We start from the raw sequence: 21,024 nt of genomic DNA, 5'->3' as shown, positions 1-21,024 counted from the left end.
GTCTATTAATATACTTCTGTTCAGCCAGGGCGATAGAGGGTGATATGTCGGGAGGATGGATGAACAATGTCATCTCCTCCAACTTATCAGGGACAGAATACACACATGGAACAAGCCTCTGATCAGCAGTGACAGCAGTACTGCCACAGGCTTGTGAGAATGTCTTTCATCCTCTTTGGGGCGAGTTTATCTTATCGGTTATTTCATTCATTTTATTGCCTTTTAGCTTTATTTATTTCTCTTCCCTCTTGCACCACTTTTGCCACTTTTTTTCTCGCATTTTCTCCCTCTCTCTCTCCATGCGATGTGTGATAAAAACTCCGGGTTTAAATCCAATTAATGCATAAAATTAGCTATTTTGCCTGTTTACCAATCAGTTCTGTGCTGAATCTCGAAGTGATCACAAATATGCATTCAATTGATCTCTTCTCCTCAACTTGCTACAAGCAAAAGGCACGAGGATCGACGTACGGAAGCTACGGGCCCAAGAATCACCCCATCAATGTTCTGCGGTATAAATTCCCAACAAAAGTTCCGGTATGTGATTTACTTTATTTTAAAAGTTTTTTTTAAGAGAGCAAAGAGCAGTGAAGTGAAATAATATTTATGGTGATCTCTTGTGCTTGAAGGTGATCCTGGAGCGATATCGATACGAAAGAGATCTCCCAGATGTTGGGCAGAGGAAGTATGTGATCCCACAGGAAATGTCCATGTCGCAGTTTCATCAAATGGTACGCCAGAGGATGAATCTCAGCCCCTCCAAAGCTCTCTTCTTCCTAGTCAACAATCGCACGATGGTATCTCTCGGGAAATCCCTCCTGGAAGTTTATGACGAATTCCAAGATGCTGATGGCTTCCTTTACATCACCTACGCCAGTCAGGATGTCTTTGGATGAAAGATCTCCCTCCCCATCATTAATCTCTCTGACCGTCCGCATGGCATATAAGCGGGCTTTGACTTGGCATAAAAAATGCTCCAAGCCGCGTTTAAGCGGTGATAATAGAAATTTTATATTCAATCACAACGAGGGTTATCTCATGTTTAGTTTAGAGACGACAGATTAATTATAAATCAATTAATGTTTAAGTCACAATTTTTTATCTATGTTGACTAAGCTAAACTTTCTTCTATCGCTATCGCCGCTGCTTTGCTGTTGGCTTTCTCTATCAGGAAGAATAAATTCATCATAAATTTTCCATTCCCCCAACTAATAAGTAATGCATACATATTCCCAATAATCGGGCATTTGATAAAGCAGGGCGGGATAACACTATGTAAACAAACTGGCAGAAAACACAATATTATAAATTGTATAATAAATTTTTATTTTAATAAGACTTTTATAGACACTTTTTATACCATTATTTTGCATATCTCCTCCGGCTGCGCGCGCACAAATTAATTGTATATTGAACTTGTAATGAGAAAAGAGTTTTCTTTATATTATCTACAGTGTTAATTTGTTTTTTCTCTTCTCACACACATATCTCTCTTCTAAACGAAAAAAATGCTTCATTTTGTAATTCTCTCTTTCTCTCTCTCTCCCTCTCTTTCTTGATAAAGTTAATAATTTCTTCTTTTTTTTTAAAGAATGAAAAAAAATATAAAGAGAACTGTAACCACACATCATAAATTAACAAATAAAAATCACATAAATTCTAAACAGGGATGAACATGAAGATTTTTCCTTCAAGGAAAATGAAAAGTTTTTTTTTGTTTAAAAGAAAAAGAAAATGATTTCTGCGAAAGAGTCTCCTATGTACACAGTTGCGAGGATTCATCATTGAATCCTCCATCAGGATATATTTACACACTCACTTTAAATTGGGACGAAGAATTCATTGCAATAAATTTGGTCACTGCAAATGACGATTAAATTGCATTTTATGTAAAAAAAAAACATTTTGATATAAAATATAGATAATAAAATCAACTCTAAAAAAGTATTATTATTTTATATTATCTACTTGAGAGATATTTAGATGATTCAAAGAAAAAAATTCAAACGCAACTAAACTTAACTCCATCGTCACTCGAGTAGCAATTGTGGCAGTGGAGCTTGTGATTCCGGACACGTACATCTGTCCCATTGGAACCATCCCCAAGTTGCACGCGGCACACACAGCACTTGAAGCAATCAATGTGGAAGAACAGCCGGAGACTCTCAATAATCATCGCAGCGCCTCGTCCTTTTGACAAAAAAAAATCATTTAGAAATAAAACCTCCATTTAAAATGAACTCAAAAATCATTTTTAAAAGAATAGAAAATCCTTACCCAATTCATCTCCACAGTGGGAGCACTTCTTCCGCCCACTAACACTCAAGATTTTCTCTTGAGACTCCGGAGAGAGATTCTGCTGGGGCGTCACCTCTGGACTGCTCTCGAGTCTACAGAATTTTAAACACAAAAAAATTCATTTTAATTTACAAAATTATATGGAAACAAATTAAACATAAATAATATACAATGTCTATAATAATGCGAAGAGATAAATCGCCACCTTTTTTTCTTTACATGAAAATCATGACCCCCAGTAACTCTGTGCAAGATTACTTAAGAAATTCATGAGAGTGGTGGTGGTGGATGAAAAACATGATGTGCATTTTTCATTTAATGCAAAAATCACTTCATTCGAGAATAAATCGGCCACATAAATATATTGCTGCTGTTCTGAAGAATAAACTGATAAACTTTACATTGCAAAAGGGGCGTTTAATTGTGCAAAAAAAACTTTTCTGATATTCTTCAATTAATTTTCTTTTTTTAATAAAATATTCTCTAAGAAATACTTTTTATCTAACCTTTTAAGCAACACAAATTATTAAATAAGTCTAATAAATTTTTTTGGATCAATTTTTATTATTCGATCTTCGTCTTTACTTATCCTTTGACTCCTTTCGGATATTCTTTTGTGGTAGACAAATATTCAGGAATTGAAACTTTCTTGAATTGACTGTAAACAGTTATAGAAATTATTAACCACGAAAAATAATCATTGTGACGTCACCAATGAGCTTTTGCTTCTTTGAATGCATGAAACATAAAAATCCCTTATCAAAAGTCACTGATGAAACATGAACGCAAAAGTTTCATACATTTAGAGACACAAAAAACACAACAATGACGTCATTGATTGCATATTTTATCAAATCTTTTCCGACTTTTCCCAGCTTTGTTTTCAATGTAAAATAGGAAGTTTCTTTGTACTTTTTAAGGCCAAGAAATTCTTTTCTTAAAAAAAATGTCTTTCAAAATTAATATAAAACAGATAAAATTAAAAATATTTGAATTGAAATCTCTTTTTAGAGTTTTCAAAATATCAAACCACCCTCTAGGATTTTGAATAGAGTTTTTCTAATTTAGAAAATCTGGAAAGAATACAATAAAATCGAATTCAAAATGTCTGATTTCAACAATTCTTAAAAGATTTAAATATTGTTTTTAATGAGGTCTAAATTGTTAAGAATTGATTCTTTAGATTAAATAAACTGAACCCCCTACTGCGTGGATACACTGTACAGTCGTGCCTTGGCATAAGATAGTTTAGGATATACTCTTCACACTCATTATTTTCAATACGCGAGAGCAGTACATCCTAGACTATCTTATGCCAAGGCACGAGTGTATTGATAAATATTCTAATTTTTAACGAATCAAACCCACCCTATTAATTTTTTTCAATAAATAAAACTTTTTAATAAAACTCAGCAATTAAACACCCCTTTCTGGGCCATTTCTGGGTGCCAGTTAATTTATGTAAAAAAAAAGTGAAAAAATCTCATTTAATCAAGCTTTTTACAAAAATATAAACACGTGGAAGAGACTCATCCTATATTTTTTTGAGATTGCCGACCCCCAACTTGATACCGAAAAAATCAATATTGCATTCTTCTTTTGCAATATTTAGCAAAAATAATCCGCATTCCACACAAAAATGACCCAAAATCTCTTTTAAATGACTTTCAGCGACTTTTTTTTGGCTTTTCTAATCAAAATTTAAACTTTTTTATCGTACTTAAAAGGAATTCTCATTCTTATTCCCTTTCAATTCTTCTTGAAAAAGAATTTATTCCAAAAAGAAAATCAATGGAAAATTATTCGTATGGAAAAATTAATACAAAAATTGCTCTTCATTATCGAATTTACGGAATTTACATTTTACTATTAATCAATTATTAGGAATTATTCAACGTGACTCTTCAATTTGCATTGATTTTACGGGAAAGATGATGAGAAAATTTAATTCACAACTTTATTCTTTATTCTTGATTTTGGAAGCAAAATTTCTCTAACTGGGAGGCGCCACCAAGAAGGTAAATTGCAAAAGAAACGGTGGAAAATTGTTAAAGGAGAAAGAAAAATTAAGAGAACTCACCGTCTCCTCTCGTTCACACTCATTCTATTCTGAACTCTCTGTGTGAGGGTCTGAATGACTGAATCGGGCAATGGCTTCCCATCGCCATTGCTACTCCTCCGCTGCCCAACTCCCCATCCATTCTGCTGCGTCAGGGTTGGCTTAACACCCAACTGCTGATCAATGCGCCTCTGCTCAGCCTCCTGGATGAGCCAGTGCTTCCCGTAGCTGAATCCCCGTGGCTCAGACTTCCTCGTGGCAATCCACGATGAATCATTTGTGATCCTCTCGTGTGTGCCGGACTTTACAAAGTCATTCTTACGCGGGATTGGGTAGTACTTGTCCGCCGGTTCGGACTTCCTGTTCTGCTGTACCCAACCATCGGTGAGCTTGGGCTTTGGCACGGCACTCAGGGCATGCAGGGTATGCCTGGTCATATTCCCATAGATTTGCTGCTGTGGCGGCGGTGGTCGTCGCAATTGGACATCATCTCGCCTATTTTCGGCATCATTGGCCTCCGCTGATGGCGCTCTGCTCGCCTTAATTGACGTCTCACGCGCCATCTGATACTCCTGGTGGGTGAGATTTGATCTCAGTGGCTTTGCCGGTGGCGTGGGTGGCACCTTCCGTTGCTGCCCCATGTGAATTTGCTGCAAATCCGGCATTGATTGCCGATAGTCCGCTGGGATGGGATACACCGGATGGGGTGTTGAGAGATTTGCAAATTGATTCACAGTCACCACTTGGGCGGTATTCAGGTCCTGCAGGGAGCGCCTATTGGCCGACATGAGCATCTTTGTACCGTGATCGAGTTCCTTTCTCGCTAAATTCTCCCTCAAGAGTAAATTCTCTCGTTGCCGCTTGAGCTCCTCCTGCTCCAGCTGCAGAAGTTCTCTCTCGACACGCAGAACCTCCTGAACAAAAAAAAAATTTATAAATCTCCCGCCATTTTTTTGCACTCAAAAAAAAAAGAAGAGGAAAGAGTCCTCACCTCTTGCTCGCGTATCTGCTCCTCGAGGCACCTCATACGAGTCTCCTCATCAGCACTACAGTGCGTCAGTTTACTTTCTGTCTCAGTGAATCCGTTACCGGTCACCGTCCACTCCTCAGCCCCGTTCCGCTGCTGGTTGTTACTCTCATGGAGAAGTGAATCGCTCGACCGGCGTTTCTCCTTCTCCACCATCAACACTTTGATGATTTCAGTTTCTTTCTGCGCCAGATAGTCTTCCTGCTCTTCCGATGAAGTAGTAAATGGCTCACTACTCTGCCGAGAATGATTCTCAGACACGCCAGAATCGCGACTATCACCTGCAAAAATTAATTCTTCTTATTTTAGTATAAAAAAAAAGGATTTTCTTTTTTTTGCGTTGGGGACCAACCTGTGTCGGAACTCTCATAGAGGCCTGTCTTGAAGAGCACCTGCTTCTCCAGGCGACGCTCCTCTTGGAGTAGTGCCGACATATCCGGGGGTGGTGCTACGGATAATTCCAGAGAAATATCATCCTCCGTTGATCCTTCAATTCCCAGAAAACTCGATCGTTTATTGCGAATCTCCTTTTTGATCCTTCGCGTTGAATTCATTCGTTTCATGGCGTCCTTTTGACGAGAAAATAAGAATTATTATAATTTCTTTCATTTGAATGCCTCCGAATAAGAATAAAGGGAAAGATCTGTTTAAAACTTTCATTCTTTGTGAAAGGTTCTCTTCTTAAAATACTATTCATGTTAATTTTAACAGGTGTTGATGCCAATGATAATGAAAAAGAATTGAAAATTTCGCTAAACTCAAAACCTCAGAAGAAAACAAATTAAATTTATTAATATTAATTATTCCTTTCTTCTCCAAATCTTCATTTTGAAATTTAATTAACCGCAAATCCCCGTCCAAATTGCACTTCTCATTTTTTCTTTTTTAAATCTCTCACATTTCTGCAAATTGCTCTTCATTCTATTCAGAAAATTTATTAGTGCATGAAAGAAATTTTCAATGACTTGATACTTTTCGTAAAGAGTTGAAAATATTCTATTTTGCATTCCGATAGAGCGCAGAGATTAAGAAAATAAGCATATGGGCGTATGCAAATTGAGGCTAAAAGTGAAGGTGAGGTGGGCAAATGGATTGTTTGGAAGGAAACTCACATCGGGTTTGACGTCTTCCTCGTACTCCTCATTGCCTCCCTCGTCGTCTGTTGCCTCATCTTCAGCCGGTGGTGGTGGAGGTTTCTCTTTGGGTGGCAGTACAGGAGCCACCGAAGCCGCTGCATTCGGCCTCGGGGTTCCCATGAAGATCTCCACATTCTCATACAATGGAATTGGTTTGGATTTGGGTACTTCGTAGTATGGTTCAATGGGTTTAGGCACTTGATAGTAGGGCTCCTCCTCGACATCCTCCTGCACAACATCCTTCGACTCCATGGGTGCTTCCATAACATCATCGATCATCTCATATATTGGCTCACTCGCCACAATCTCCTGACTCTCATTTGGGGAATTTTTCACCGCAACATCCATACTTTCGTCCCTCTGTGATTTATTCTCCGTCTCAGGTTGTGATGGTGGTGTCTGCACGAGTTCATCAATCAATTTCTCAATCTCCACCTCATTCTCCGCCAATCCGCACTGATCTCCACCATCGATAGCCTGAAATGCGATATCCAGTGCCTCCAATACCTGCATAATATAATGCAGCAATTGAGTCACGATAAAGTATTTCATTAATTCAAATTGAAAAATAACTAAAATGAAATCATTAAGAAAAAAAAACAAACAAAGCATTAAATTCATTTTTTCCTTCAAATTTCTCTCATTTAAACCTTTTTAAAGCTCCAACCAAAAATAACCAATTATGGAAAAAATATAAAGCAAAATATCTACAGAGAAAAATCAAATAATGAGAAAAAGATAATTTAGTAAATATTTTTTTTATGAATTATAAGGTAAATGATAACAATTTTTGTGAAGGTGAAAAAAGACACTCACAGTACACACAAGAATAAGTTAATGAGGATTATAAGTGCATGAACATTAAGAAAAAGAGATTCTCTTACCATTAGCCTCCTACATGAATCAGACACACACACAGAGATGATTGGTGGGGGTGTATTTAACAAATGTACGAAAAAAATCAATAAACAAGATAATTGAAAAGACTTTTTTTTATCGTCCCAATATATAGATTATATTATTAATTAATTAACTTCTATCGCACCATCGACGCTTTTCCCACAAAAATGATTTATTAATTTATTGGCTATAGGCTTTCCATATTCAATGACATTACAACACATTTTCTTTGCAATGCAACGAGTAAAATATCTTTCTTTTTTCACGATTTATTTTATTTATTTTTCTTCTAATTAAATAAAGATTAAGAGAGATGTGGAAAGAAAAAGAGGAAAATAAACTACAAGCTTAAGAGTTACAAAAAGAAATTAGTTTCCTGACTGTTTCACATTTTGTTATCCACCTTCGGATGATATAACAAATAATTCAGTGGTGTTGTTAATAAAATTGTTTAATTCACTAATTAATAAATATTTATTAATTTTTTATTTATGTACAACAACTAATCGGATAAATTTTGATTTGTTTTTTCACTACTTTCAACTTTAACTCTTCTCCCAGATTTTTTAAAAGTACTACACAGATTTAATCAGTTTTTTTTTATAAATCTTTTAGACAAAAAAAAAGTATTTTTGCAAAGCCCGAAAAAGTGCGCACCTTCACTGTGAATGCTTGCGCGCAACTACTCAGCCAGATGATTTTCAGAAATTTTCTCTCGCCTGCAGAAACTCCAGTCAACGAGAAAAACAGCGTGCAATTGAAGAAGAATATTGGAGGCTGTTTTTTTATTTGAATAATAATATTGTTTGAAGAGAAAACCGTAAAGACGCTTTGCGGTGCAAAATAAGAAATCCCATTGAATTCTGTTATTCACCATTAATGCTAAAAGAGTGGTTGGGAAGAAAATATTCCAAGGGATTTTTGTTCAATTTCATTCCTACAGAGATGTTCAAAATAACTGCTACCACATTTATTTATTGTTTAAATGTTTACGATGAAACATTAGCGCCAATGTTTCAGACATTTAAAGAGACAAGAAACATTATGTTACGTCATTGTTTGCATTTTTGGGGGAATTTTTCACGATTTTTTTTTAAACTGAGGAAAATGGTTAATTATTTTTGGGATTTTTGAGTCTTTTTCGATCACTTTTATAGGATTATATTATGCTTCTTCCGAGAAAGTCATGATACGAACAACGATGGAAAGACTCCTTTTTTTAAAGTTCTTAAAGTAATCAAAACATTTAACTAATTATTGATTTTAATAACACACAAATTCCTGGACTGAAGAGCACAATAAAATAAATAAATTCCCACAGTTATTTTGAACATGTCTGTACGGAGTCTTCTCAGCAAAGGTCGGAGGAAAAAAAAGAAAGATGAAAAAATTGAGCAACAGGTGATTGAAGAGATTTAAAAACTTGTAAAATTCTTCTCATCATTCACACCTTATTACCCATAATATTTCCATCTCAATCCCCACAATCTTCTCCCTCTTTCTACCCAACAACAAGGTAACAATATCTCAGTTGAACATTGGCAGTGATCTTTTAGAATTGCATGATGTGATAGAGCACAAATTGAAGCACCTTTTGTGGTTTTTCTCTCTTTCCTTTTATTATACTTTTCTTTCTTCTTGTGTATTTTCACGTTAAATCTCCGCCGAACACCCATTCTATGAGATCTAGAGCTCTCCCCTCATCTACTAAAAGAGATCGCAATACAACAACCTTCAAGATGCTTTAATTCACGAGAGAGTTATAAATTTTATTTTCTTTTCTCGTCACATGAGATAATATTCCTTTTTTTTTCTTCATGAAGATTATATAGCTTTGATATTAACACTGTCAACAATGTTTTAAATTTATTATAGAATTTTATAATATGTGAAATAATTCTCTTCAGACTTATCATGCTCTTGTTTTTGGCGCTCTTCCCCTGCTAATATTTACTGATCCAATTTATTTAATTCTTCATCCAGGAGACTATTTATCTCGGAATTCATGGAGTCTGTGGCTGATTCTGTGGTCTGAGCTGTTTCGTCGTGACTCACCACCACTGGGATATCTTGCATTGGGGGATCTTTTGGGATAGATTCTTCGGGATTTTTGTAGGAATCCAAGGGGACGTAGAATGTTGCCGTGGGTGTATCATTTGATGGGGATTCAAGGAGATTATTTCTAATAAAATCAATGATACTTTTTGTTGGACTTTTGGGACTTTTTGGTGATTGGGGACATGATTTACCACCTGAAGGACTCTTTGGGGAAGAACTTTTCACTGAAGTCTCAATGATAACCTGCGGGAGGGTTTCAATGTGAATTTTGAGGGGAATTTCAAACTTCTTCGGAAGTTCGGTGGGATTTTCTTTGAGACTTTCCGTGAGATTTTTAACAGAATCTTCTTTGGGAATTTTCGTGGCTTCTATTGGCCCCATCGGGGGAGCTACAGTAGCCGTAGCCTGTGTAGCTACAACCGCTGTATCATCATTGGGATGCGAAAGTGTCACAATAGGTGTGGCAACTTCAATATGAGGTGTTAGTGGTGCTACATCGTCAGTCTCTTCAAATTCTACTTCCTCCACCGTTGATTGTTTAGTGATTTGCTTACAACTATCTTGACTAGCGCCCGAAAAACAATTCACCATGTGTTTAACATCAATTATGAGCTTCCCCTCGCATACAAGAGATTGAGATGCATCTGAAACACTTACACTCGTATCTTGCTCTGTGAGTTCGGTGGCACAATTTTCGTCAAATAGCTCATTGGACGTGACTTCGGCGGGCACAAGTGTCTCATCGTGATTGACGGCACAGTTGTCCATTGGGATGGGATCACTCTCAATCGGTGACATCGGTGCGGATTCCACGAGAGTGGATGTTGTCAGATCGGCAGATGCATCAGCCGGTGGTGGTGTGGTCTCCGCCATCAGTTCCACTGACTTCTCTTCCGTCATACATTCAGCAATAAACTCCTCCACTTGCTCACTAGCCTGTGATTGACTGCATGAGGCGTCCGATGTGTGAATACCACTGTCTTCACGATCAATTTCCACCATGGATGGGGAGTCTTGAATTTTTTCCGCATCTTTCACACCAACATCATCATCCGCATGTGCCTCCAACACCACTTCCTGCTTTGCCGTTGCCGTCACAGCAGAATGCAACGACGTGAGGCGATCTTTCAAGCTAACAACTGGAACATCAACTTTTAGTGATTTCTCCCCAATCGTCACTTTCTTCTCCTTCTCCAAATTTGTCAATCGCTCCTTTATACTTGTCAAATCACCCGACAATCTGTTGGCCTTCTTGCACCCAACATTGTCATCTTTCTGCTCGAAACTCGACAGTCGTTCCTTGATGCTCTTTGCATTGGAAAAATCACCAGAAAGTCGCTTCTGGATCGTACATTCCATTGGCGATATTGTCACAGCTGCGGGTTTGTCTTTCTCAAACATTTCACGCCTCTTGAGGATATCCACCTTTGGTAGATCCTTCTTCACCACAGTCGTCCCCTCAGCTGTACTATCACTCGTCGAGGATTTCAGCTCAAAATTAATCAGACGATCCTCAATCTTCGTCACTGACGGCCTCTTGGGGAGAAATGAGGGAGGTGCCCCTGTGGCAACACCATTCTCATGCCCACTACTCCTGCCCGAATCAAGGGATGAAGCACGCTCTGGGGTGGAATCCTTCGAGAAGCGCCCATTGAAGCCATTCAAACCAATGGACTGAGCTCGAGATATTCGCAATTTGTACCCCTCAATTGCACCCTCGTACGTATATTCACATGGATCCGGTGAACTTGCTGGTGCTGTACTTGAGGATGTATCGTATCCAGGACTCGAAACGTAATCTCGATTATTTCCATTCTCATGATTTGAATTATTGTCAACGTCTGAGTGTGATTTTTCCGTATCTTGATTATCACTCTGAAAAAAAAAAAGAAGAAAATAGAAGAGATCCAATGAAAAATGCGGGTTAATTAATTATGCATTTATTTGAAATTTTATTAAACTGGATGTTTTGCAAAATGGCAAAACATATTTCTCGATTGGCATTTTAAAACAAATAAATTCTTGTTTTAAGGTTAAATGATGATTGAAAATGCGGACATGGAGATAATTTAATGGCGACAAAATAAACTTGTCACACAGTTTGTGAAATTCTTTTATGAATAAAAAAAATCCTCGCTTGTGCTGAAGATTTATTTCTTAATAAAAGAAGGGAAGTTTACTCAAATTGAATCTTCTAACAATTAATTAGAACTTTATCATAAATTAAAATTTTTTTCAAGATAAAATATCATTAGAAAATATCCCAAAATGATTGCACACGAGAAGTCAATAGAGAAATAATTACAATTGAATATTTTCCGCATTTATTTGCACAATTTATCACGATCACAAATAGCTCTCGAAGAAAATTCGTAAAAGATTCCTTTGACAAATGCCGCCGCGTGAATATTTTCTACACGCCACAATGTGAAAAGGAAAAATCTATGCGAGATAAAACAGCAATTTCCTCCTTGCAAAAAAAATCCAAATTTTGCGGTAAAGGCTGCAGAATTTCTCACTCATGTGTGTACAACATTTCCCGTAAAATGGTATAGAAAATTGCCGATATTAGAGCTTGTAAAAGGCTTGGCAATTTATCGTCTAATTGGAGTAAAATATTCCTTGTTGGCCATTTCAATTGAAAAACCCACGGAATTTTGTCACATTTGTACTATCATTAACAGACCATGTCACGAATGATTATCGCTCTCGATTGATCTCAATTCCACGTATTTTCAATTTCTACTATGTATGCAAGGAAAGCAACGAAAAAAAAATTAATGAAAATGCTCGAAATGAGTATTATTTTTTTTTCTCAACTCAACTCAATTCAATGAAACGCCTCCATGGCTCATTGAACAGATAAGATTTTTGGGATAAAAATGAAATAAAGTGAAAGAAATTCCTTGCCGCTATGGTAAAAGTAAAATAAAATTGCACTTACGATCACACTGTGATTATCAAAATCTTCAGAGAGGCTGCTTTTACCACTTGCACTACTTGTTCCAATTCCCAGGTCGCTTAAATCATTTGCATCGTCTTCATTGTACACAGCTAGAGGCATTTTTCGTCTAGTTCCCCTATAAAAAGAAAGTGAGAAGAAATTTTATATTATAAAAAAAAAACAAGAAGTAGGTAAAATAATTTCAAAAGAAGAATTTAACTGCAAGAGAAAATTTTAAGGTGACAAATTTGATCTTCACGTTTTCTTTGTAGCATAGAAAGATCATTTGAATTGTTGGAAAATTGCCCCTTTTCCCTCAAAATGACCAAAATTATTACAATTGTGTGCCTTTGAATTAAACTAAGAAAGATTCTTTCAATTTAAAAACTCCACACAGCTTTTAATTTTAAATTTAAAAGGCATGAATAATCCCTGTAATTTTGCTTTTAATGACACACTTTCGTGTCATGGAAATTCTTCAAAATTGTGAGTAAGAGGCAAAAAAAAAACTTGATACTCTTACGAAATGCCGCCAAAATGTCGCATTAGAAAATTTGCCGCAAAAAAAGAGAGATCCATTAATATCTAGCGGCGCTAGGTTAAAGGCCAACCGGTCTTCACATTTCTTCACTCAAATCCCCCTTCTTCATCTCCCTCAAGTCAGTAGTGTTTCAGGTCTAATTAATTCGGCATTACTAAGCGGACAAATGCGTCAACAAGCTCAACGAGCATCAAATGGTAGAAAAAAATCCATTTCGTGATGCGCGAAGAAGAAAAAAATAATCCAAAGAAAAAAATGTGGATGAAAATATTTTCATTAAAATATGCATATGAGAGAAATCACCTTGATGACTCTCTTATCTTCTCTCCACAATCACGGTACATCCCCACCCCCCTTGGTGTCTAAACAACACTTAAAAAAAATCACTTTTCCACATCAAATGAAAATTTTCACTTTACACACAAACTAACTCACCTTTCTTCCAGCATTTCGGAAAACGTCTTGGACTTTCTTCGTGTTCGATCGTGCTCCTCCAGCTCCAACTTCTTCACCTCAACAACACGGTCAATGATATGCTCCACTCGTTTTCGACGTGACGACTTCCAATTGTCCAAATTCTATTTCATTTTGCCCGATATAAAAAAAAAATCCATGAAAGAGAAACATAAGAAATCAATTAATTTGATAAATCATTTTATTCTTTAGGTAGGTATGTATTCTATTAGACACTGACTGTATGACAAACAAATTGAGACCTTTCATGTGGCACACTTTTATCGTGCGCGTGTCTTTTTTGTTGTTATATTTTTACTCTCAATGGACAACTTTTAATTTTCTCAATCACCACCTTTTAGTACCTACATACATATAGTATATGTATGTATATAATTTCGCTTGGTAGTAAAATCTAATTTTTTGCAAATTGTCTCTCGATATGCAACAAAATATGCAAAATCATTTAAATACACATTATTTATGCGTCACATATAATGCAACGTTTTCTCCAACATTCACCCTTGGGGCAAAAGTTGATCAAACGGATCGGACGATTAAGTAAAGTGAATTAAATCTCACACGTTGGATGAAAACTAGGAGGACTGCATTTTGCATTTATCACTCCACACCACATGGATGATATGCATTGCATGCGTCTGTATAAATTGTCAATTCATTTAATTAATATCATAAAACATGAAAGAATATCGTCCTAATGGGATTGACTATTAATATGAGATGTTTAGAAAATTTTTAAAGGAGTTTATTCATTTTTTTATGAAAAGAAAATTCCTTATTCGAGAAAATAATCAGGATACGCGCAATATCTTAATTAAACAATAAGTATTTCTAACGTATAATATCTTGACATTTAAAACGAATTCCAAAGTATCGAAAATATGCATTTAAAGAGCAAAATAATCGTGATATTGCAAGACGAATAACTATGGGCACTAAATAGGCATATAAAATGCAGCAATGTAGACGCCATAATATTGACTTCCTTTCAATTTCTACATCTCTTTCTCCCCATGTCAGGCTATGAGTTGATTACTTTTGCATTTTCTGTTCCATTTTACAAAATATACAATAAATTTATAGCTACATCAATGAAAGCAATGTATTGCATAGAATTTTAAACAGGTTCATTATTTAATATAAAACATACTTATCCATAATTGACCATTTAGTCTTATCGAAAGTGCACGAGGACAAATATGGCGAGTGGGTGAGGCCTCAGCAGTCCTCAATTCGAGTGCAAAAGATCACAATTACATGGTGACTGGGGTATCGCAACAGTACCACAGATATTTGCTGTGATTTTTCCTTTAATTCTCTTTCGCCGTAATGTGGAAAATGCGGAATGCTCCAAGACTAAATCACTGCAATACTCATAGCAGAAAATATTTCCTTTCAAAATTAAATATTTTTCATTGCAAATTTGCAAAAGTCAAAAGTCGAAGAGAAGAAAATTCCTTTGAAAAAATATTACTTCAACATTGCTTTATTGGTTAATTGTTTAATCGAAAGTGTAAATCAGTTTGTATGCAAAAGACGTTCATACATAAAAATTTCAAATCAATCGCAAAATATTTTCACTGCTGCCAACGAGTAGAAAGCATTCTTTCATAAATCAAGAAAATTACTTTAACGGGATTCCTTCGGTTTGTTAACCGTTTTATAATTGGTATTTTCACATGTAAATACACCCAGAGACATACTAAATAAAAATTCTTTTTGGCATTTTTCAGTTAACCCATACATGTTGGGAGAGGAGTAAATAATTCAGACAAATGTGCACTTAATGAATTTAAATGGATCTCTCTGGAAGAAAAAAAAAAGAAAAGAACACATTCTTCTTTCAACTCAATTGGGTGCGCCATGTAATATTACAAAATATAATATTGCTATGTGTGTAGAATATTCTGATTAGAGAGATAAGAAAGCAATTTACGAAAATTTCCCATTAAGAATTAAGAAAAATGCGATAAAATCTTCTTTATGAATTAAATATGGAAAAAATTAGAGTTTTATTTCGTGCTAAGTGAAGTTTTATTCTGATTTTATATAGGTAGGTACTTAAATTAACTTACTAATTGCTGACAAGAATTTTTTGAGTAAAATGAATAAAACTTTTTAACCGAAATGAGAATAAAAACGTTTTATTGGTGAACTTTTGAAAATATAAATTTGAATTCATACTACGAGACCCCACTGTATGTTATTTGACTTTTAAAATCTAATCCCAATAACTTTCTTTCTCTATGCAACCAACTGCAAGATTACTTCAATGAGAAAGGTTATCATAAAGTTCTATATAAACATTAAGTTGCCTTTCACAAACAATCACGTTACAATCAAACTCTCTCGTTCTTTTAGCACTTTATCAACTCCCTGTGGCTTTTCCTTAATCTCCTCCATAAGTGGAATTTTTTTTCCTCTCAACTAAATTACATATCTTATTAAATTGATATGATGCACCGTAATACTGTACCACACATAGACACTTTATTAGGAGAGCAATAATAAAGAGTGTATGAGAGTGAAAGTTTATATTTCATGGTGTATTTTATGCAGAATTCTTTGGATTATTTATAAATGCTCGCATTGAGAAGAACCGGGGAGAATGCACATAGCACAGAGGCTTATAATAGAGTTTTGAAATCTCCCTACTACGCGACGTAGTGCAAACAAATCGTTCAGCACCTCGACTAATTGGCGTTGCGCATTGTTGGAGGATTCATGAGGCTTCTTTTATCTTCCTCCCCTGGGTACCTCTTGCATGAGCTTCAGATGTTACAATGCTCTCTCTCTGAGGCATTCTTGCAAGGTATAGGAGGTATATTATGTATTGCTGCTGAGATAAAGTCGATTGTGTGATGAAGAGTTTTCAGTTTGAAGAAAACGCCCTTCTTATATGCCTCCCAGTGTACCCAAACAGACACATCGCACAGCTTCTATGCCACATGAGAGATTATTCTAACTCTCCGGTGCAAATTCTTTGCCATCACAAATAGAAATTCCTTTGGGCAACTGGCATTGTGTATTTAATGTAACATTTTAAATGTATATAAGTATCTTGTTATGTAGATAGCGTCGCCGGCAAAACGCACAATGTCAAGATCAAGGCTTCGCGTCTCGCAAGATTAATCACCATGGCGGAAATTTATCACCGTCTATCGCAATTAATTCAACTTCCTCTCCACCAGATATTGCATTTGGTCTTTTTCTGGGTCACCTCCTCACTGTAGCCACCTTTAAAAAATCCACCTCCCTGTGCCCCCATGTGTGGTACCTTCTTTATATATTTTTTCCTCCATCATCATCAACGCCAAACATTACATTACATCCACACACATACAAGGCATCATTATGTTACGGGATCCGACAGATTGGTTCTCCTCTTTATGCCACGATTAACAACTTCATATAAGATTCTCTTCAGACGACGCCATCCAACCACAGCACCAATGACGGCGACCTATCCAATAAGTCAATATATGTAGACTGAAGTGAAATCACTTCCTCGACTCAAGAATTTCTGAGCCCCGCGCGCGCAACACTCCCAGCCTCTTCGAGGTCGCAAAACTCTTATTGCCAGTGAGCGCACCAATAAATTCATTTGGACACACTCTTTGGAGGACATGGAGGCTTCCCGGAAAATTGCATGCCAACGATCAACTGCACTATACGTATAGCCTATAATGGTCTCCTCATTAGAAGCACACACGCGCGTCTTTGGGTTGGAAAGAACAACGCCCTCATGATACCATTTCCCCCCGGCACTCCGCCACTAATCTGCATACCACACAAAACCAACACGTTTGATGATCGCGAACTTTTTTTTTTAATTTCTTTTAAAAATTGAAAAATCGTTCTCTCATGCAAAAATCTCATAATTGGAATTCCCCTCTCTACATCAAACTTCTTCTAAGAATCCCATTGATTTAGTATTCAAATTGCAAGCCACATTTCTTCGCGGATAACTTTTGTTTGGTGAAAACGATACTGAATATTACGGTATTGGAGTTTTTTTTCTTCTCCATCGATCTTAACATTTTGCAGAATCGCAAATACCACGCCTTTTTATCAGAATTTAGGTCGTTCTTGTGGAATAAATTTAAATATATGTCTCCATTGCTGATATTGCGGGAAGCTTTTATGTGATCTGTTTATCATGTATTGCTTATTGATTAAATTCTAGCATTTTTCTTCAATGGATTTTCTCATTCTTCCCAATTAGAATCCGTTTCGAAATAGGTCGTGTTTGGAATTACAAAAACGAAACGGAAAAATTCAATAAAACAATAAAAGAATTTAAAAGTATTTTAAATTGCATAGAGAGCACAAGAAAATATGCAGAATTTAAAGGTCTTTTATCTCGCTTGATCGTTAACCATTTTCACGCTTTAGGACCGTCAAAAATTGATTGTAAAACCGTAGGTGAGCAAAGTGCTGGCGTTTCCCGAAACGATCTATAAAATTCTATCAATGAAAAGACAAAAAAAAAGAACTCATAACCATGAACAATAATAGAATTAACGATATCTCTTGTTCTGTATATGTTCAACACCAAAATTCCACAGTGTTTCACGAAATACCCATAAAATTGCAAAGTTCTATTCTCAAATTTCAATGAAAATCTGCTTAATTGGAATTTCTTTTTCCTCCTCCCTGCCTGTCTATTCCATGAGAAGGGATTAGAATGCGGAGTGTGTGTGTATGTGAGAATAGTATAAAGAAGAAAAACAATTCAATTAAATTAACACGATTGACCATAAATCGCTTTAAAGTTCTTATTCGTGTCAGAAGCTCTCTATAGGCTTCGTCCCAATTTCTCGCATAGTCCGTCTCCCCCTTTCGGCTTATGGCGCATTCTCATTTTATGTATTAGTTAATTAATTTAAATCTTATAGTACGCTTTGGCATAAATTCACGATATATATTCATATTAGGTAGGATGCTGAGTGGACACATAGAAAAGGTATGTTCCACCAAGAAAAAGCCATTCTTCACGAGAGAGATGCTTTCAGAGAATTTACGTGACATTGCTACTAAATTGGAGGTACACAGATTCGAACAAGAGTATTTTGCAATATATCAAATTCTATATCGTAAACAAATAAATTGACATTGGAATATTATAATATATCCATGAACAATATATGGAGAGAGCATATTCGCATAAATTTCCCTATGCGTTCCTTTACACTCTACACACATAACCCATGTGTCCAGGCATGGGGACATAGAATTGAGGTCTCAAAAGACAAGAATAGGGAGAGAATATATTTTCAATATTGAGCCATTCTCCGCACATAGAAGTATATGGTGTGTAATTGTGTGTTCTCTCAGTGTAGCAATAAAGATCAGAATTTATTGCATAGACGCAAATAATGATAATTTATGTGTTAAATCGAGAGACGCCATCCATAAATATCTCACAACTATTTTAATATTGTACCCCCCATTATATAGTCAAGCCATTTTATTATTCATTGTATATATTTTAGACTTACGCATTGCCAATCTTCGGCGTCCTCCTTCCTCACTTCCTTGACCTTCTTCACCTCTTCCGCCCGTTTTAGCTGCTCTTGGGCACTCTGATACAAATTGCACGGCTTTATCTTCACAAATTGCATGGGATTGGTTGCTGGTTTTGGTGGAGCAGCTCTTGTGGTACGTGCTCTTTGGACGTAGTCTGTTGGATCATGTGATGTCACAGATGTCTGCAAATGAGAAGAAAAAAAATTCCATTTAATGTTTCATTTGCAATAAATTCAAATATTTTTGCTTCAGCTAAAACTTCTCAACAATGTGTACAAGAAGACAATTGTATGGCAACAGTGAGAAAATTGCATCAACTTGGTCAGTTAATTTTCTCATGTTTTAACAAAAAAAAAGAGACCAACAACACTTCTACGGTTGCCACATTGACCGAAAAGCCAGAGAAGTGTTTATTTCCGCCTCCCTCAACCTCCTTCTTTATTTAGGTAGATAGGTAGGTACATTAAACTCTTCACCAATGCAACTGTAAATTACCCAGAAGAATGAACTTAACTCCCTCACACTGTGTTTTTGTAAAGAAAAAGGAGGAAGTTTTTAAGTGAGAGGCATAAAGGTGAGTATAGGTGAGTATTTTGGTTGCATTGGCAAAAACAGCATTCGATGCGAAATGTGTGACTCCATTTTCGTGACTCCTCTACTACGTTCTTCACTCTGTACGTCTTTTTCTTCCTACTTTTGCGGTTTAAGATTAAACTCGAAAAAGTGTCAAATCCCCCGCTTTTCTTGATACCATTATATTTTATTTATTGGCCATTGAAGTTCAGGGATGTCGCACGATCATCTCGCTCCTGCCTCTTTTAAATTTATCAGACACGCTTATCTATACCATATACCAACTTTGCTCCTTTATGCTATATATGGATTCCCCCATATTGGTATATAAAGACATATGCTTCACTATGTATAGAACCACTATGCATGCAACTTTGTATCAAAAAGTTCTCAACAAAATAACCGTTCTTTCCCATAAAATGCTAAAAGTTTTCCATATAAAACTATTTCCTATAACCAGAATATTCTATAAATGCTCAAGAGTTGCTGATCGAGTAATTGAAAAATTAATTCAATAACTTATATAGCTAAAGTATAGGGGAAAATGGGGGTATGATGGTTAAATTGAATAAAATTCTCTGAAAAAATTCCCTAAAATCCAATTTTGTCTTTAACTTCTTTGAAATATTTTGCTAATTTCTTTGAGCTACGTTGGATATTTTTCCTAACAAAGAAAGCTATATCGAGGGTTGGAAAATACACTATACTAACTCATTTTTGTTGATTTTCAGGAGAGCGATTTGAAGTTTGAGATTTACATTGCCTCTTATGTAAAATTTTTTACAGTTTTCGCTGTAACTTTGTAGGGAACAAATATTCGAATTTGTCCTTTTGAGGGAAGATGAAGGACATCAAAAGCTATCGAAAAATGCGTTAAAAATATACTATACTAACTCGACTTAGTATAGTGTATTTTCCAACCCTCGATATAACCTTCTTGAAAAGTCGGAATAAAACTAAAGGAAATCCATTAGAAAAAGAAATGAAATCAATATAACTAATTATATGGTACTTGAGCCCTTCTTTACTTCCCTATGTACATCTAATTTAATTTTTATCGCAAAATAAACATTTTATCTTCCTCTACTTCCATCGTACACTTCTTACATAGTAGGTATATATAGTATTCGCGCCAGCGGGAGATAGTAAAAGGGCAAAAGAACTACCAAGAAAAAAAAATGCACACAACGCAGATGGGTTTCTGGGTCAAGATGCAATAAAAAAGACGAAGGAGAGGTAGCAAGAAAAGCTCTGACGACGTAATAATTTCGCATTAAAGCATTTCTTGTCTCTTTGAGCACAATTATTTCCTATTATTTATTATTTATTGCTCCATTGCATAAAAAATATTATATATATTATTTCTCACTACTGGGAGTGAGAGCAATAAAATAATTTTAGCAGCAAATTGCTGCCACCTACTTTTTCCGCAAGAACTCCCTCCATCCGCAATATTGCATCAATTTTGTAATTGGGTGCATTCAA

The 21,024-nt window shown here is 35.9% G+C and overlaps 5 protein-coding genes across 8 annotated transcripts in view; 4 read left to right on the top strand and 1 right to left on the bottom strand.

Annotated features, from left to right (window-relative positions):
* Positions 1-21,024, top strand: part of LOC129790073 (luciferin sulfotransferase-like) — a 767,385-nt gene that overhangs the window by 689,858 nt on the left and 56,503 nt on the right. The gene's annotated exons all lie outside the window — the stretch shown is intronic.
* The window catches only part of LOC129788207 (probable Rho GTPase-activating protein CG5521), a 626,970-nt gene that overhangs the window by 549,443 nt on the left and 56,503 nt on the right, over positions 1-21,024 (top strand). The window lies entirely within an intron of this gene.
* Positions 1-21,024, top strand: part of LOC129788331 (tolloid-like protein 2) — a 606,934-nt gene that overhangs the window by 529,407 nt on the left and 56,503 nt on the right. The gene's annotated exons all lie outside the window — the stretch shown is intronic.
* Positions 154-1,338, top strand: LOC129790482 (microtubule-associated proteins 1A/1B light chain 3A-like). Its single transcript, XM_055827984.1, has 2 exons — positions 154-537; positions 630-1,338. The coding sequence occupies exons 1-2, from the start codon at positions 340-342 to the stop codon at positions 894-896; spliced, it is 465 nt and encodes a 154-aa protein (XP_055683959.1). The 5' UTR covers positions 154-339; the 3' UTR covers positions 897-1,338.
* Positions 1,303-21,024, bottom strand: part of LOC129788391 (uncharacterized) — a 67,911-nt gene continuing 48,189 nt past the window's right edge. For all 3 annotated transcript variants that reach the window (XM_055824416.1, XM_055824406.1, XM_055824426.1), the window contains 10 exons: positions 18,939-19,148; positions 13,399-13,541; positions 12,423-12,558; positions 10,136-11,353; positions 6,497-7,027; positions 5,737-5,953; positions 5,349-5,665; positions 4,379-5,271; positions 2,278-2,390; positions 1,303-2,190 (listed from right to left, as the gene is read on the bottom strand). In XM_055824416.1, the coding sequence (XP_055680391.1) occupies positions 2,003-2,190; positions 2,278-2,390; positions 4,379-5,271; positions 5,349-5,665; positions 5,737-5,953; positions 6,497-7,027; positions 10,136-11,353; positions 12,423-12,558; positions 13,399-13,541; positions 18,939-19,148 (3,966 nt within the window). In that variant the 3' untranslated portion in view covers positions 1,303-2,002. The remainder of the gene's footprint in view (positions 2,191-2,277; positions 2,391-4,378; positions 5,272-5,348; positions 5,666-5,736; positions 5,954-6,496; positions 7,028-10,135; positions 11,354-12,422; positions 12,559-13,398; positions 13,542-18,938; positions 19,149-21,024) is intronic.

This window comes from Lutzomyia longipalpis, chromosome 1 (genome assembly GCF_024334085.1).
Source record: "Lutzomyia longipalpis isolate SR_M1_2022 chromosome 1, ASM2433408v1".
NCBI lineage: Eukaryota > Metazoa > Arthropoda > Insecta > Diptera > Psychodidae > Lutzomyia > Lutzomyia longipalpis.
Note: the sequence above shows the minus strand (reverse complement) of the source record. Positions and strands in the feature narration are given on the sequence as shown.